The sequence below is a fragment of the Gymnoscopelus braueri genome (genome assembly GCF_963280865.1).
Source record: "Gymnoscopelus braueri genome assembly, chromosome: 3".
Taxonomy (NCBI): Eukaryota; Metazoa; Chordata; class Actinopteri; order Myctophiformes; family Myctophidae; genus Gymnoscopelus; species Gymnoscopelus braueri.
The window spans coordinates 40536362-40555233 of record NC_137612.1 but is presented as its reverse complement, the minus strand read 5'-3'; the positions used below and the strand labels follow the sequence as shown (position 1 = coordinate 40555233).

The window sequence follows — 18872 nt, the reverse complement described above, 5'->3', positions numbered from 1 at the left end:
AGTAAGTGTTCGTCAGTGGTGGGAAAAGTACTCGCACTTTTTACTTATTTTATTATTTACTTATTTTACAATACTGCAATGTAGAAATAGAAACGTTTTGGTATCAAAATGTACTTAAAGTACCAAAAGTATCCTACTCATTATGCAGAATGTCCCATTTAACATGTTTTCAAATGTAGAAAATGTATAAAACTCTTTTGAAAATAGCCGATCTACAAGCTCACAATGAGTCACATTGTGACGCATTGTGAGCTTGTAGATCGACTATTTTCAAATGGTCGAAATGCATACAGGCTGAAGTGGGTAGTGTATGTTTTGTAATAATGATCAAAATCTACAAAGTAACTAGTAACTAAAGTTTTCAAATAATTGTAGTGGAGTAAAAGTACAATATTTGCCACTGAGATAGTTGTGGAGTAGAAATAAAATAATTGAAAATGGGAAATGCTCCACTAAAGTAAAAACATCTCAAAAGTATACTTAAGTACAATACTTGAGTAAATGTACTTTAGTTACTTTACACTACTGGTGTTCATGTATCCATTTGTAATCCAATGTCACGTCCATTCACTGGTGCTTGGCCTTCACTGCTGCTTTGAGTTTAGTATACAGAAAGCCAAAATTCTGTGAAAGAAAAGAAAAGAAAATCATAAGCAAAACAGGCCGGTTCATGCATTTTGGTGTAACCTTGGTATCTGTGCTTTATGAACACAAGTGAATGAATCCTTCTGGGCAATAAGACTGAGTGCATTGTGTGCAAACCAACCTGAATAGCATAATAAATAATGCCCAAGTAAGCTGCAATACAGCCACCGAGGAACAGATCGAAGGCTGCAGGCTTCACTCTGATGAGAAAAAGATAAAACTTTCAACAAATAATCATATTTACATAAAGTATCAAATTCCCTCCATGCCATTAGGTACCTAAAATCAGCCTCTTTTTGCATGCTGTGATAATGTAACAAGTACACTATATTGTATATTATATTATTTGTATTATGTTATTGTGTATTGATTTTGTTGTTTTATGACAGTGTATTATACTATTTGTTGTTGTTAACTAAGTGAACAAAGACATATTCTTGTCAAGTCTGTTGAAATGGCAAAAAACTACTGAACTTAAGCTCAAAGTCATCCTTACCTATACATCATCAATGGCTGGTTCATCTGATCAAAAAATGTCATATCAGGATCCCTGCAAGGGAAATAATCAGTTTAAGTAAGTAAGTCAGTAGCCTCGAGCCACCTATCTCCTGTTTCTGTGGCGTGAGGCGACTTCATTTACAAGTACATCCTCCAGCCATGATGCACAGGTACACCACCTATGACGCTATATGTCACAGGTATACCTACTTACCCCCAATCCAATCCTCAAGTGCAAAGCAGGTATGCAGGTAAGTACATTGTTTTAGAAGCTAAAACTATTTACTTACCTGCATACCTGCTTTACACTCAGCAAAATTGAAAAAGTACAAAAGTACAACATTTTAAAGGCTAAAATGAAGCCTTTAAAAAAATTACTTTTGTACTTTTTAAATTTTCTCTTTACCTTTTCTTTTTACCTTCTCGCCAGAAATTAATAAGTCAAATCAAATCCAAATCAGGGAGGCATTGGGTACCATTTTTATCATCTTCCGTATGAATCGGTCGGGAATTGAACCTCGATCTCACAATGTCAGCTGGTGAAATAATCAATATATTCTAGTATATATTTACAATAATGTTATTGGCAGAAAACTTGAGTAAAAGCACAAAAGTATTGGCATGAAAATGTACTTAAAGTACCAACAGTAAAAGTATTATGTATAAATGTATGTATATTTAAAATGTATACAATTATAAAAAATGAAAATAGCAGATCTACAAGTTCAAATTGCCAAAGTATATAGGTCTTAAGTGGTTTTGTAATAATAATCAAAATCTACAAAGTAACTAAAGGTTTCAAATAATTGTAGTGGAGTAAAAAGTACAATATTTCCCGATAAGAAGTAGTGGAGTAGAAGTGAAAGTACAGAAAACTTAAAATGCTCCAGTAAAGTAAAAGAATCCTCAAAATTGTACTGAAGTACTGTACTTGAGGTACATGTACTTAGTTACTTTCCTCCACTGCATACATTCCTAGTACCTCTTGTCCTGTTTGAAGGTGTGTCTGTGGACTTGTCTCAGGTAGCGTCTGAACTCCTGCTCCAGTGAGTTGACCAGAACGACCTGCCTGGGCTCCTTGTCCAGCAGCTGGGCGGCACGGGGCACCGACGTCAGGAAGGACATCAGACTGGACAGACGACTGTCCTGGAAGTCCTGCATCCATATAAAACAAAGCATAAAGATGTGGATACTAGTGGTTGACCTCTGCTCTTGAAAACCTGGGCTATGTTTATTCATGTTTCATTTATCTGTACTACATTCATTTGATCCCCGGCCTAAACAAATAGAAGGGGCTCGCACACTGAAAGATGAAAACTGAGGCTCTTTAGATGCAAAAAAAATTCTTTACTTACAAAAGTGCAAAAAGTGCAAGTGTAGCCTACTATTTTTTGCATCTAAAGATCCTCAGTTTTCATCTTTCAGTGTGTGAGCCCCTTCTTTTTGTTCACGGTGGCCTCTTGCACCTGTTTTCAGCCCTATAGTAAGCCTTGAATTTAGAGCGCAAACTTCCCTACCTCTTCTACATTTATTTTATTAAAGATTAAATATTGTATTTATTTAAGCACCAATCTGAGTTAGCACTTATATGCTATCCTTGAAAATGTTCCAAGTGAAACAAAGCATTGATGAGGCCGGACAGTAACACCTAAACCCTTTACTTGGTTGAGTACACTTAAATGTCTTTAGCCGATCTACAAGCTCACAATGCATCACATCGCAATCCCTATTCCCCCCAGAATGGGGATGTTTTAGTGGTTAAGGAACAGATGTGAACTGCAATGCCATCAAAGTAACACCAGAGGTCAGCACACCCCCTCTCATGCAGACAACTGAGAATCTTACCATATGGCCTTTGAAAACCTGAAGGTCTTTGGGTGAACCCTGTGGTGGAAAAAACAGCAAGCATTAGTCAGTGTTCTGTTGATAGGATTCTATTAACCTATGTTTTACATTCAGTGAGTGTGTGTGTGTGTGTGTGTGTGTGTGTGTGTGTGTGTGTGTGTGTGTGTGTGTGTGTGTGTGTGTGTGTGTGTGTGTGTGTGTGTGTGTGTGTGTGTGTGTGTGTGTGTATATAAATACCTTGTCAGAGAGGTTGTACATAAAGCGGGCCAGGGATTCTGCTATAATAATGCCATTACGCTTGAGTTTCCTGAAGTCCACTTGAGACCTGTGTGAGAGGATGATCCACATGTTAACACTCAAGAAGCAGTTGCTCTCATAATGTTGTGTGGATGAAATATGTAGGGTTGTCATGATGATCATGACATTTTACTTGATGATTAATTGTCATACAAATAATTGCAATTAACGATTGTTTTTTGTTTTTTTTTGCATTGAACATTGGAACATACAGTATAAATAAACATTTAACTTCTTAAAATAAAATTCCACAATAATGACAAATAACTTAAATATACTTGAAGAAATTACTGACAATGACCGGTATCAATACTCAAAACAAATAATGTAGCCTACTATGGCCAAAATAGGCCATATTTAATCATTTTATTTAAAAAAAAAAGTAAAATAGTGGAAATAGCTGATCTACAAGCTCACAACACGCCACATCACAACGTGTTGTGAGCTTGTAGATCTGCTATTTCCACATTTAAAACATTTTTTTGGACACTGTAGAGTATGACATTTTTCAACAGATTCATTTATACGGATGAATGAAAATGATTCTGACGATTATGCAAAAACAAAATTGCAATCATCTCAAAGAATTGTGATCAGGCGATTATGTAATAACTGTGCCAGGCCTATGAATATAAAGTGACTCAGTGAACCCACATGGTGTCCAGTATGGACCCTCTCTGCTCGGCGTTGGGGTCTGCCAGGTGGGACAGAGTGAATGCTGGGATCCTGCGCAGGCCGTAGCGCTCGTGCTCCCACGCCACTGTGGACTCCACCAGGTTGATCTTCTTGTGGACCATTCCCAGCCTCACCCACGGAAATCTGGACAAAACCACCTGCAACACACAAGCTTCAGCATGAGCTTAAAGCGCTGGTTCTCAAACCTTTTCAGGTCAAGGACCCACCCAAATGAAAAACTAAAACTAAAAACATCTCAATGAATTCAATGCTTCATGGGGTGAGTAATTCATAGGGGGAACAAAAAGTCATTTTAGGGGTGAACTATCCATTTGAAAATGTACTAAAACGGATCACAACTTTGACAAAAACGTGAAGGTGTGATTAACTTAACTGATTCCTACCTATCTTCAAGTCCCAGCAAGTTGGTTTTTAGACTGAAATGAATGGGATCCAATGACTTCTACGTTCCTCAAAAATCCAACAAACTATGCTTTGGAATATTCTCTGCAGAAATGTCAAGTATACTGTAGTCAACGGGCCAACCATGCCAGACCAGCGGTATGGTCATTTAACTCTGTGGACTGAAACGTTTACCTCTTCCAGCTGTTGAATGAAGGAGTGCATGGGTGTCTCGGGTCTAGGCGGGCGGGACACATGCATGTAAAGCCCATCCCCATTGGCCAGAGTGTCCAAACACAAAACCAACGCCACGTTGTCATGAAGCAAACTGGACTCTGTTTGGATGGCAAAAAAGGACGGCAACAATGCAACGGTTAAAATGCAACAAATCTACATTTGCATGCACTAAACACAGTATAGACATTCCAGCTATACTCTCACAACAACACCAAAGCCGTAGTATTTCATGGAAAACAAAGGACATTTGTAGTGTCTTCTCTTAAGTTTGTGGAGAAATTTCACCTGCATGATCCAGATTCTCTTCAATCCATCTTTTGGTCCCCAGGAAGTTGTACTTGCCTCCTCCAGTGAGGGAGAACATCAGGTGATAACTAAAACACAAATAACACATCTGTATGACGGAACGCTCAAATAGTGATTCACCGCTCCACACACAAAGCTTGCATATATTACATTTCTGTACGTTTCCACCTGAACAGGCTGCGGCCTTGTACGGCTCAAAGGGCAGAGCCTGCTGGCTTTAACATTGCCAGGGTTGGTGGCTCAAGTTACACTGGCACCACACTGGCACCACACATGCAGGGGACGGCAATGCCGCTTGGGAATTGGAAGGTTCCCGGTTCGATCCCCGGCCCCCCCTGGGTTAGTCTTGAAGTGTCCTTGAGCAAAACACTGAACCCCTAACTGCTCCTGGTGAGCTCGTAGGGGCCTTGCATTATTTCCTAGGCCATCGGTGTGTGTGAATAGGTGAAAGTGATGCACTTAGTAAAATGCTTTGTATAAAGGCACTATATAAATGCAACATTTACCATTTACATGCCAAAGAAGTCGTACTACTGATAGTCGTTTGGGACGAAACCATCAAGCAAATGACACATGATGTCAAAAGGTTCCTGTAACTCACGGTGGTCTGGTGCTGGAGCTGCTGTAGAGTTTCTGGAAGAGGCGTGCCAGCTCTAGCAGGATGGTGACCCCGCTGCCATTAGAGTCTGCTCCATGGGACAACCACTGTGAAACATAATGAGCATTAGTGACCAATTATATGAAGTTAGGTTGAAGATGGGTCAAGTGCTCCAATAAGGCAATGTGGTCAGATCCACTACAGAAACTAGTGGCTGCTAGATGTATAGAATGGCAGAAAGAAGGACTCACCGGGGTCAGTCCAAAGGAGTCATAGTGGGCAGTGATGACGATTGTAGGCGGGTCCTCCCCTGCTCCAATCAGCACTCCCTGAAACCCCCGCCAATCAAGCTACAATGAGTCTGAGATTGTAGCTTTAGCAAAACACACTAGTCATAATACAGTGTTGTGGGTTGCGTTTTTTGGGGCTTCTGTGTAGTTGCTTAGTTGGGTGGTTCCAAACATTTTCATGTGAAGGACCTCAAAATTATTATGTATTTGTCCGCGGCCCCTGATCTGAAAATAAGATAAATAAGATATTCCAAATTCTTTGGAAAATAGCAGATCTACAAGCTCACAACGCGTCGCATCGCCATGCGTTGTGAGCTTGTAGATCAACTATTTTCAAATAGTCGATGTATATAGGTTTATTGTGTGCTCTTGGCCTAGGTCACTTCTTTTGGGGTTGTTTAACCATGTTGCTTATTTCTCTCGCAAAATCTGGCAAAAGCGATTATTTAAAATGATGAATTAAACGATTATTTAAAGCGATATATTTATTGTGTCTAAAGTCTGAATGCAACTTTAGATCACAAGTGACTCATACCTCACTGTTTCAATCCCTATTGTGTGCAAACTTGACCTCTCTTGCGACAAAGCCTTCATTTCCTCTTGCACTCTTTCAATCTCTTGTGTGTGAGACCTTGTCCTTGACCTATCTTGTGGACAAATATTACATTTCCTCATTCCTCTCCACCGTAGATATGAAGCGAGGCTCATGTTCCTTACCAAATTTAATTAATTGGAGTGTTTGCTGGGTGCTCCCTGTTTAATAAGAAATAAGAAAACTGCTGTTTAAACCGCTGAGTAAAGACCTCATTCAGAAAAGGGCAGTAAGCAAATCCTCAGCGACTGTGCTCAACCTTTTCACACGACTGCTTCCAAGGACCATGCAATGAAAAATGACTGAGATGAACGTGTATTTTGTACCTACAGCGATAAGGTTATTAAATTAACAAGCTTATAGTACTTGAACAATGAAGAAAACAACCGCTTATGGGCCATGTGCAATACACTTCCATCTGGTATAATGCTGTATATTAGCCTTTATATTAGCCTTTTTACAATAAATCCTGTTTGGATTTGGTTCTCTCTCTGTGTGTGTGTGTGTGTGCGTGTGCGTGTGCGTGTGCGTGTGCTTGTGCGTGTGTGTGTTGGGGGGGTGCTATTTTAGCTTCATGTACTGTACTTATTTTTATTACTTTGTTTACTCTCTCCATTGCATTTCTCTATTTGGGATAATCAAGTTTAAGCTGACCTCATCATAATTTCACTTAAACCTCAATAAACTCAATTCAAACCCTGTTCACCTTCACCATTTTCATTTATCTGACAAAAAGCCTAATGTATGCTTCCCACTTTGAGAACCACTGGACTAAAGCATAACTGAATGAAGCATTCACGTGTTAAGGGTTTCACGCTCACCTCCAGAGTGACCAGTGTGTTGTCGGTGATGGCTTTAATAGGACTGTTGTTGTTCACCAAGATCTGGAAGGACGTCGATGTGACCATACTGCGAAGAACTGCCAACACACACACACACACACACACACACACACACACACACACACACACACACACACACACACACACACACACACACACACACACACACACACACACACACAGGAACACAGGAACACAGGAACACAGCAAGAGACCGCCGAGAAGAGAGAAAAGAGAACATACAGTACAAGTTATTAGTGTCACCATCTTGTTGTCGCCCACTACTCTTTAGATGCATTCTTCTGCCAGTTCAATTCATGCTATCATCATAGTGCTGTATCTTCTGCACCAGAGGTTCCCAACCTTTTCTGGGTCATATGGCTCACTTGAAAATCTACAAAGAGTTTGCGATGCTTCTGAACATCAATTTACACGATAAGCAATAGAACATTTATTTTGTCTCTGTCGGGTGGAAACCTCATATGTCCAAAACTGTTACTTTTCAGGATTCACATTCAAAAGCATCAAAAGTAGCAGATCTACAAGCTCAAAACGCAAAGCGACGCATTTCGACCTTGCAGATCTGCTACTTTTGATGCTTTTGTGACACTGTAGTGTGATCAAGTCGGGCATAGATTTACAAAAAAAACACAAAAAGTGCTCGACAGCAACGATTTATTTTATTGCTAGTTTGATCCATTCTAATGGTCTTTAACCCTTGCATTGTGTTAGAAAACTGCATCCACTTGTGGTGTTAGCGGGTCATTTTTGACCCGTGATTTAAAACAGCCGAAAATACTCAAAAAATAAGTATTTTCATTTTTATTTTCTCCCACCTCATAGCTGACTTGTAATGCATTCATATCCATGTAAACACTTTTTAAAATATTATGTTGGGTTAGGGCTAGGGTTTCATCTTTCAATATATCTCGTTTTCTATTATAAAAATGTAATAATTCACTCATTAAATTTCCTATAATGAAGGCAATGGATAATGATGTTATCTAGCTATAATATAATAATTAAGAATAATAATTAGAACACACTTCCAAAAAAAATAAATTAAAAAAATACTTGTTTTCGTTTTTTAACTTTAAAAAATGTTAAAATTATTAAAAATAGTGACACTAGTGGTGTTAGGGTCCGAAATGACCCGTATACCATAGAAGATAAAAAGTCATTTATTTTTCAAACTTTATTTTACTCCTGATAGCAAATGCTAATTGAGGACAAGTCTCTCTCACTCTCAAACATGTAAACATTGAATATTGACAATTTGGGGGGGAATTGAGCCACACTTCTTTGCCGGGTCATTTCGGACCCTGACACCACAAGTGTCACTTTTTTTTTTGAGACCATCAGAATTAATTAAAATGATGATAAATAATTTTGTTGCGTTAAAATGGCTATTTCTGAGGATATCATGAAGCCTCGTTCCAATAAAGAAATGTAAAGGGTACTTTTTACTTATTCAAACTTGAAAACGGGTCAAAAAAGACCCTAACACAATGGAAGGGTTAATCTTGTAAAAAACACTGAATTAATCCATCCATCCCTCCCTCCATGAGGTTGTCCTCTCACCTCTGACCAGTATGGAGGAGGTGCGTGCGGCTGCAGCCTGTTTGACCTCCTCGTACATGCAGAGCAGCTGCTCATCCTCTGGAGCCACGTAGACGGGCATCCGGGTCTCCTCCAGCAAGGCCTCGCTCTCACTCTCCATGAAGGACTGCATGGGGGGAAGAATCAGAGACGACGTTATTGTCACATCGCAGGTTTACAGGTGTAAAGAAGTGAGTGGGGGAGGAAAAACAAAATATTTGCATGAGTGCTCCACCATTTGTAGTTTTTGTGAGAGGAGGAGAGAGGATAGAGATGGAGTAAGAGCAGGAGAGAAAAGAGAACAGGATAGAAACCGGTCGAAAGTCAAATCAAAAGATATATCGTCTCTTATCTCCAAATTCTTACTTTATGTGTTTTTTCGTAAATGAATGCCCTACTTGATCATACTACAGCGTCACACCAAAGCATCAGAAGTAGCAGATCTGTAGACTTTTGAAGATGTGCTATTTTCACTATTTGTTTTCCTTTCTTAAATAATCATTTAATCAAGGTAAATGTTTGAAATAATCATGATATTGATTTGAAGTCACATCACCCAGCCCTAAGATGTACAGTTGTACTTGTTACGTACCTGTACGATGTCCAGTGGGACGGAGGAGATGTTCCGTGGCATCAGGAGCAGTATGGCGGCGGCGTTCTGTCTCTGTGACTCCAGGTATTTCTCTGTGGTGAAATCTGCCACCTTCATGACGACGCAGCGTCGCGTCAGGACCGGCTCATCTGACGAGCGCGCCTCCGCCACCACGATGGCTCCCCGACAGCCTCCAAGGACAAAAACACACAGACGGTGAAGTTCAACATTTGAACAGGCCTTCAAGAAGTATATTAATGTCTTTGCACAGAAAGGTGTCCAGAATCAAAGTATGAGCACCAGCAAATTTATCTTGCAAAAGTTGTGATACATTATGTCTCAAATACTCCCTAAATACTGTAAATCAAAATATATTTTTGATGAAAAGACATTTGAAGTGTATAACTCAAATCACCCAGGGCAGCCATCTTTGGAAAATTGTGCAAATGAGTACGTGTGACGTTACACTGCTAACCGAGCCAGCTCTTTTGCTAACTAGTTAGCATAGCCATTAGCCAGACATGGACAATTCTCTGGAGCGTTCCACATAGTCAGACACCTCTGTCATAGTATCAGTAAAAAACTGTGCCATACAACGTATACCACTTTTGGAGCTCGGCCCTGTTATTTTTTAAGTAACCTAATGTTTTGACGTAACCAGCTTACGCAGGTAAGTAACATGAGTAACCAAAGTCTTTACTGCGGTCGCCGGTCAGTCTGTGACGTACTAGCATCATGTCCAGGGGGTGTAGGCCTATACGTGTACATCATGGCTGGGGGATGTACTTGTACATCAAGCCGCTTCACGCTACAGAAAGTCAGGAGCGAGAGATACTGTAGGTCCCTGACCTTATGGGCCCAGGGTCGGATCTACCAACCGGGCAATATAGGTGGGGTTCCTGAGCATGAAAGGGGATACAGGGAATCATGTATTTGTTTACCGGGATATGTCTTTCATCTTTCTTTCTTTCTTTCTTTCTTTCTTTGTTTCTTTCTTAGCTCCACGAATATCACCCATTCTCTTGATCTTGATAATTATACAATCAAAATGAAATAAACGTTTGTTGATTGTTTTATTGGTGAGAAGGCTGGGCAAGATTCAACTGGCAGTGAGTAGTAAGTAACTGACAATGCACCAGTATGCAATGTGCTGTTGTTCACTGTGGGTGGAACGTGGTCAATGTGCAATAGAAGTTGTGGTACGCTTCCTTCCGATTTGTGAGTGAAGAAGGAAATGGAACAGTGCAATCTATTGGATTTCAAAATGGTAAACGGTGCATTTATATAGTGCCTTTATCCAAAGAACCTTACAATGTGCATTACATTTACAAAATGTCAGAAAATCTTGTCGGGCAAAAACAGGTGGAGCACTGCAGTGGGTCCTATATGTGGAGTTGTGTCATGAGCCAAGGAATCCAGGGGGAAAACTGTATGACCTACGGTTTAAGAGTTATAGGCAAAAAGTGAAGTGGCCTGTTATAGTATTTTTAGGGTAGCAGTTCTTCCTTGGCCTACTGGGAGTGTGCGTGTAAAGACAGAAAGACGTACGGACTGGGGCGAAAACATAATCTTCGACCTTCTTTATCTGGCATGGCGGAGATAATGAAAAGGTATTATTTTCTTCCTCTCACATGAATGGTGGAAATGGTGTAGATCAGGAGGATGAGTGAGTGGAGAAGCGAGAAGTGGGTGAATGTGAATGAGGGACAGAGAAGAGTGGAGGAGGCAGTCAAGGGTTAACAGCTACAGTACAAGGAGGAGTTTCTCAGTGACACAGATCTAGTGAAATGAAAGTTAATCAGTGGAAGTAGTTTGGTGGCAGCGTACGCACTCTCTACAAAACATCCTTTCAACACGTCACTTGCACAAACACAGAGAACTTAAACACAGGTGAGTACTGATATAGATAGATAATGATTGTCTTTGCCAGGATGGAACGGCCGGGAGGTGAAAACTACTGTATGTTTTCACCCCTGTCCGTGTGTCTGTGAACAGCTAATCTCGAACACCGTGTTTTTCGTAAATGAATACCCTACTTGACCATACTACAGCGTCACACAAAAGTATCAAAAGTAGCAGATCCACAATATGCTATACGTTTGCTACTTTTGAATTTTAATCCTGAAAAGTGACAGTTTTGGACATATGAGGTTTCAACCCGACTGGGACAAAGTGGTCTTGTGAATCGTGTGACAATCACCATCAAACAGGGTTTGCCTGTAATTATTTTCAAGGATTTATGGCCAGATTCATAACTAAGCTGTGAGAAGTAGCATTCAAGAACAACATTTTCATTTTTATCTTTTCACTTTTATTCTCAGTGTGTAGAAATGGCATCCGCTGGCAGTCTCCTGTCTGAAGAGCAGTTCCTGTGTTCTATCTGTCTGGATGTGTTCACTAATCCAATCACCACCCCATGTGGACACAACTACTGCAAAACCTGTATCACACATTATTGGGACACTAGTGATGTGTGTCAATGTCCACTATGTAAAGAAACCTTCTACCAGAGACCGAAGTTCTCTATTAATAAAGTCCTCTCTGAGATGGCTGATCATTTCAGGAAGTCAAAACAGTTAACACAAACATCCAACGCAAATCAAGAACTTGCTAAACCAGATGAAGTCTCCTGTGACATCTGTACTGAGACCAAACTCAAAGCCCTGAAGTCCTGCCTGGTGTGTCTGATCTCCTACTGTGAGACTCACCTGGAGCCTCACCAGAGACTCACACAATTAAAACGACACAAACTTATCAACCCTGTAAAGAACCTGGAAGACTGTATGTGTAAGAAACATGACAGGCCTCTGGAGCTGTTCTGTAAGACTGACCATATGTGTGTTTGTAAGTTCTGCACTGAGTCAGAGCACAAGTTACATCAAATTGTATCTTTGGAAGAAGAATGTGAAGGACAGAAGGCTGAAGTTCAGCAGATGATCCAGCAGAGACAAAAGAAAATTCAGGAGGTTAACCAGTCTGCAGAGCTCAGCAAGAAAGATGCAGATAGAGAGATAGCAGACAGTGTGCAGGTCTTTACTGCTCTGATGAACTGTGTTGAGAGAAGCCAGGCTGAGCTCATTGATGTGATTGAAGAGAAGAAGAAAACAACACTGAAACAGGCTGAAGGCTTCATTAAAGAGCTGGAAAAGGAAATCACAGAGTTAAAGAGGAGAAGCTCTGAGCTGAAGAAGCTCTCACACACTGAAGACCACCTCCACCTCCTCCAGAACTTCATATCCATCAACACTCCTCCGCCAATCAAGGACTGGACAAAGGTCAATGTCCATCAGTCTTCATATGTGGGGACTGTGAGGACAGCTGTGGCTCAGCTGGAGAAGACACTCAGTCAAGAGATGGAGAGGCTGTGTGTTGCTGAGCTGAGGAGTATCCGGCAGTATGCAGTGGACGTAACTCTGACATCTCTTTCTGTCTTAGGAAATAAAAGCTTCTCCTCTGGAAGGTTTTACTATGAGGTTCAGGTTAAAAAGTTTGATGACTGGTATTTAGGAGTGGCCATAGAGTCTGTCGACCGGAGGACCATGAAACGGAACCCCAACAACGGTCACTGGACTATAGGGTTTAGGGGGGTCAAGGCTTACAAGGCTCTTGCCGGCCCTTCTGTCCTCCTCCGCGTAAGAGATGTGGTCCAGATGGTGGGAGTGTTTGTGGATTATGAGGAGGGTCTGGTCTTCTTTTATGATGTGGAGGCCAGAGTTCATCTCTACTCTTTCACTGGCTGCACCTTCACTGAGAAACTCTATCCATACTTAAAACTTCTGACCCTTGGCTATGGCTATCATTAGTTTTCATTATAAATAGTTTTCATTTAAATATATATGTCAAATATATATATGTCAAATATATATATATGTATGGAAAGGTTCAGAATACATAGGACCTCAATGTATTCATTGTGGTACAAGAAATAAGGTTTTGTAGAGCACAAACATGAGTTGCGAGCCGATCCATTTGTAGAGGAAAAGGGTGTAGTGTGTACAGTACACCCTAGAAAATAATTCAGTGGCCATATAAAGATCACAACAATAAAAAGCTATAAACTACCTACGTTGATGAATTAAATACATAGGACCACAATGGAAACAATTCCTCAGGACTTTTTTCTGTTATCCTTTTGTGTCTGTGCGTCCTTTTCTCTGTGTGTGTGTGTGTGTGTGTGTGTGTGTGTGTGTGTGTGTGTGTGTGTGTGTGTGTGTGTGTGTGTGTGTGTGTCAGGGAGAAACTAAAACAATGCGTGTGTGCGCGGGCGCGTGCATGCGCGCGCGCATGTGTGTGCATGCGTGCGCATGTGTGTGCATGCGTGTGCGTGTGCGTGCGCACAAACGTGCACGCGTACGCACACACACAAACACACACACACACACACCCTCCCTCTAGTCTGGCTTGCATTGCCCTCTAGCGTTGGTTTTACAGAATTGCCTGAAAACAAGCGCTCCTTCTTCAATCTCCCTGGTTCTCCAATGTCCCTGTAACATATATACATATATATATATATATATATATATATATATATATATATATATATATATATATATATATAATATATTATTCTCTTAAAAGGTAGGTAAGTGATATCTAAAAAAAAATGGATGTATAAGCTCGCAGCGCAGCACAAAGTGATGCGCTGTGCGTTTGTAGATCTGCTATTTTTGAATAGCCAACGCTAAAATCTAAAATGACACAGATGCTTTCCTGGTTTTAATGGATTGATCAACCAAGCCCTATTTTATACACTGTATGTCTATTCAAAAATAGCTTATCTACAAGCTCACACACGTTGCATTGCGACATGTTGTGAGCTTGAAGATCTGCTATTTTAAAAACATTTAACACATTTTGAAGAACGTTTTACTTTGGTACTTTAAGTATATTTTGATGCCAATACTTTTGTACTTTTACTCAGGTACAAATGTTGAATGCAGGGGCATTCAATGTATTCATTGTGGTACAAGAAATAAGGTTTTGTATGGAGCACAAACATGGGTTGCGAGCCGATCCATTTGTAGAAGAAAGCGTAGTGTGTACTGTACACCTTAGAAAATAATTCAGTGGCCATGTAAAGATCACAACAATAACAAGCTATAAACTACCTACGTTGATGAATTGATTACATAGGACCACAATGGAAACAAGTCCTCAGGACTTTTTTGTGTTATCCATTTAGCCTAAATGTATGACTGTACCCGTGCTGTTTGCATTTCTGTCTAATAAAGTATTCAATAAAATCAATCAATCAATCAATCAATCAATCAATCAATCAAAATAGAATCTTTGAATATTGGTGTGCCTGGGTTGCTCAACTCCTGTCTTGGCTCACATGTCTCTCCATTCTCTGCCCTTTGTTCTCTGTCCCTCTACAAACAGGAAGGTGTAGAGTCTACACTTTCTACTGAAATCAATAAAAATGTAAAAAAAAAAAATTAAAAAAAATAAAGCTCTATATGACTCAAGTGATTGTTTGAGCATAAATACCCCAAATTATGCTTTTAAATATTAAATATTTGCTTCTATTATTTAAAGGGATATTCAAACGTCTACTCTGGCTTTTGTGAGCACCCCATACAGTTTTTAAGTTGCTTGGTTCAATATATTATTTGATATTCATTTGATAGCTGGTTCTGGTGACTGATATTGTCTAAAGCGTGAGGGGGCTATATATTTTTTTCAATTCCATTTTTCATTTGTGTTTTATATAATTATTTTTTTAATGAAAAAATACTAATAAAATAAAATAAAAATATTCTGATGCTGCATTTGACGGCGCTTCGCTCTTGGGGCTTTGCCCAGTCGTCTCTATTTGTTTAAATGTTTTCCAAATCCTTTCATATTTATTATTTATTTTATATTATGTTCAAACGCTAGGCAGGCACAGCTTTGTGCAGATGTGTGATGCCATGCCATGCCATGCCATGACTCTGTCTCTGCCTGCCTGTCTCTCTGTCTCTCTGTCTCTCTGCCTGCCTGCCGTCCGTCCGTCCGTCCGTCCGTCCACTCACTCACTCACACTCACAGGAGGGGAGGGGGCATGCCGGTCAGTCTTGTCTGGTCTGTGTGTTTGTCTGGAACTAATCAGGACTTTCAGCACTGCACACCAGCAGTAGGCCAAAGAATGACTCCCACATTCTTTCACAAGCGCTTCCTATTTTGGAAAACTTTAATTTCCAAAACCATGACCATTTATGGCATCATACGTCAAAAACCATGCCCATATATGGAGATATCACAAGGCTGGCCAACACTTCGACACTACAGTATGTCAGGGGGAGCTGGGGATCGACCCGGGAATCTTCCGTTTTCCCATGCGGCCGCTCTACCTCCTGAGCCACTGCCGCCCCAATATGGGTTAATTTCATTTGTGGGGTTGCAATGTTTCAACCAATGAAGTTCATCACAGCAAGATGGAGGACTGTGTGAGCGACCAGGAAGTCGGCAAAAGCTCTTTGTGGGGAGATGGACTGGAACTCTGTTTTGTTCTGTGGATTGATTTGAATACGAAGACACACAGCGAGAATGAAGCATCCCACACAGGAGATGAAGCCAGACAGGAAGCTGTTGAAGGGGAAGGTCCCAACGAGCAGACAGTACAGGAACTGCAGCGCTCCGGTCAACAGGATGTACAGCAGGTACGCGTCCAATACCTTCAGCTTCTGAGGCGTGGTGGCGGCGTATTGCTCTGAGACGCGAGAAATCAACGATGTCACTGCTTTGGACATGGTTTCTGTTTCAGATTATTATGCTCTCCAATTCGATAAAAGATCCTATGCTACGTCTTGCACCGGGTCAGTTTCTTCCTCAGAATGAATGATGTGTCCAGGCGGAAAGGTTTAGTGCGACAGATAGAACGTGTCAACAGGTGTGGACACTTATCAAAGATTGGGTGAGTTTGTGCAGCAAAAGAATGCAGTAACGGATACAGATTAGACTGTTGCTATTGTGTCTGTGAATGTCAATGAAGTGGTATCCTGAAAGGGTAATCCTCGGCAGATTAGTTGGTTGGAAGTCTGTTAAGCTAATTGTCCGGTTTCTTTTATACAATGATATGGTGATGTAGGCGTGATGTTGCTGTAAATCATATTTACAGTAGATATCCGTATTTGGGCATGGCTGTGGAGCACGTCCATATTTGGAAAGTAAGTAGCACCATGACTTTTTTTTGCCAGACCCAGGGGGTCGGCCTACATGAGGCTTTGTCGGTCGGTCGGTCTGTCCCTCTTTTCCTACCCAGCCATTCAGATTTCAACCACAGTTTTTTCAACCACAGTTTTTGCCAAGAATTCCACGTAATGATGTCATCATCACATGACATCATAATGTCGTTAGAACAACTAGGGGTCTGGCAGAACCAGGTCTCCTGCTTTCACTAGTTTAGAACTATCAGAAGTTACTGTAAAATCATTCAAAATACAGTAGTACACACATTGACAGCCCAGTAAAGTGTGTTAAAAGTTTTGGTGAGAGGAGGGGTGGTAATCGATGTGTAATGCTACTCTTGGAGGGGAATGACTGTTATTGTCCTTTGTGTGGATTCCGCAAAAATAAAATTAAAATGTAATCAAATAAACGCTCTTCTCTTGCAAGGGGAGGGGCCTCAGGAGATACTCCCCTCAGACAGGGGACAAGTCTTGTCACACTTTGTGACAAGTGTGACACACTTGTCACAAATTGGACCTGAGTTGGCTATGTACTTGACCCTGGACCCCACTTTGAGAACCACTGCTATCCACAGTGAGTTAGACTTCATGTGTATTCCTCACAGTGAGCCTACCATGTTTTTGCAGCCCCAGGTCGTAGTGCTGCATCCTGTAGGCAGTGAACTCATAGGAGGAGACCGCTGGCAGGGCGGACGCATGCAGGGACCCAGCACACAGCAGCAGCAGCAGCAGCACGGCCATTCTCATCGACATGACCACACCTTGTCCCACGCGGGTTCTGTCTCAACCTCGGTCTAGAAGAGGAGCATTAAGTTCAGCAAGTTGTGCAAAATAAAAGCCCCAACGTGTCACATTCAGGTATACAGTATGTCTCTGCTGTCGGGCAGAATCCAACTATGTCCAAAATATTAACTTTTCAGGAAATTAAAAAAGAAAACACGTCTTGAACAATACTGCCTCATCAAAGTTGGTATGGTGACTTTACATTGTCAGATACTTGAATATGTCCTTATATTATCACCACTTTACCCAAATCCATCTCAAGTGGAGTTAGGAGGTTTTTGACTATTAACGTGGAGATAGTTGTTTTGCCCATCATTGATTAGAAGAAGTCGGACAGAAAAAAACCTGAATTGGAGTTAGGTGGTTTGAACGTCAGTTTGAGGATCCAATGGAGTTAGGAGGTTTAGTCAGAAGCGCTTTTTAATACTTTTCATAGGTTCAATATATTGAAAAATGGAGATAGTTGGTTTCTGCCCGACAGAGACCATATGCTACAGTAAGATGCCTATATTTTCTGGTGCTTTAGTTTTTTAAAGCAGGCAGTCCACTACCTTGTTCACTCAGATTGAGTACAGTACAAGTGGTTCTGGTGGGGTGCAGTTTGCAGTACAGTAGGCCAGCAGGGGTACATGGGGTTTCAGAGGCAGATTATACCCACTATGCCATCAATAGGGTGCATCATTTATGTTTTAAGTTCATTTCATTATAGTATATAGATTGCTATAATCACATTGGAATGCTCAGAATAGAATAAAATAAAATAAAATAAAATAAAATGTGACAGACAGTGCCACAGCCTTAAAAATTGACTGGGCTATTATTTTAACTCAAACCATAAATTCACAATCACTTGCCCGCAGATTCCCAGCCTGTGTGCTGCCTGGGGCACATGGCCGGGCAGCCATTCGGTGTTAAGTGGTCAGATAGGTGGGCACTGGGCAGCGAACGCTTTCGTGATTTCTAAGTGGGCCCTGATCCAGAAGAGGTTGGGAACCCACTGCTTTGTTTATTAGAGCATTCATAAATAAAGTGCTTACCCGTCTCTCTGGCGGTATCATGGGTCTCCTCACCTCCTGTGACAACAGCGTGCACACCAACTAACTGTAGCTCCTGGGATCCACCACGTCTCTCTCTAGGTAAGCAAACCGCTCGCCATCTGCTCCCAAGGGATCAACTCTACTAAACCTATTCCCCCAATCCCTCCATCTTATTCAGCCCCCACTCCCCTCCCCCCCCCCCCACACACACACACACACACACACACAATTTATGTATGTTCACATAAAGGAGCATACAAGGATGACACAAATAGTATAGGTGCAGTAAACTTACATTCACAAAATCATGGCGCGCACACACACACACACACACACACACACACACACACACACACACACACACACACACACACACACACACACACACACACACACACACACACACACACACACACACACACACACACACACACACACACACACACACACACACACACACACACA

The 18872-nt window shown here is 41.1% G+C and overlaps 3 protein-coding genes across 3 annotated transcripts; 1 reads left to right on the top strand and 2 right to left on the bottom strand.

The window, feature by feature from the left end:
* Positions 1–567: 567 nt before the first annotated feature.
* LOC308081923 (BOS complex subunit NCLN) lies at positions 568–17340 on the bottom strand (the record flags this gene model as incomplete). The annotated part of the gene is made up of 15 exons (XM_080423539.1): positions 568–624; positions 767–845; positions 1142–1195; positions 2126–2298; positions 2989–3027; positions 3226–3313; positions 3940–4118; positions 4558–4697; positions 4885–4973; positions 5507–5610; positions 5755–5832; positions 7207–7304; positions 8809–8953; positions 9419–9609; positions 17202–17340. The coding sequence occupies 15 exons, from the start codon at positions 17338–17340 to the stop codon at positions 568–570; spliced, it is 1653 nt and encodes a 550-aa protein (XP_080279665.1).
* Positions 11229–14810, top strand: LOC308082919 (E3 ubiquitin-protein ligase TRIM47-like; the record flags this gene model as incomplete). Its single annotated transcript, XM_080425000.1, has 3 exons — positions 11229–11308; positions 11740–13079; positions 14801–14810. The coding sequence occupies exons 2-3, from the start codon at positions 11749–11751 to the stop codon at positions 14808–14810; spliced, it is 1341 nt and encodes a 446-aa protein (XP_080281126.1). The 5' UTR covers positions 11229–11308; positions 11740–11748.
* On the bottom strand, positions 15808–16149 carry LOC308081722 (dolichyl-diphosphooligosaccharide--protein glycosyltransferase subunit DAD1-like; the record flags this gene model as incomplete). The annotated part of the gene is made up of 1 exon (XM_080423340.1): positions 15808–16149. One exon carries the CDS (start codon positions 16147–16149, stop codon positions 15808–15810), a length of 342 nt encoding a protein of 113 aa, XP_080279466.1.
* Positions 17341–18872: the final 1532 nt, after the last annotated feature.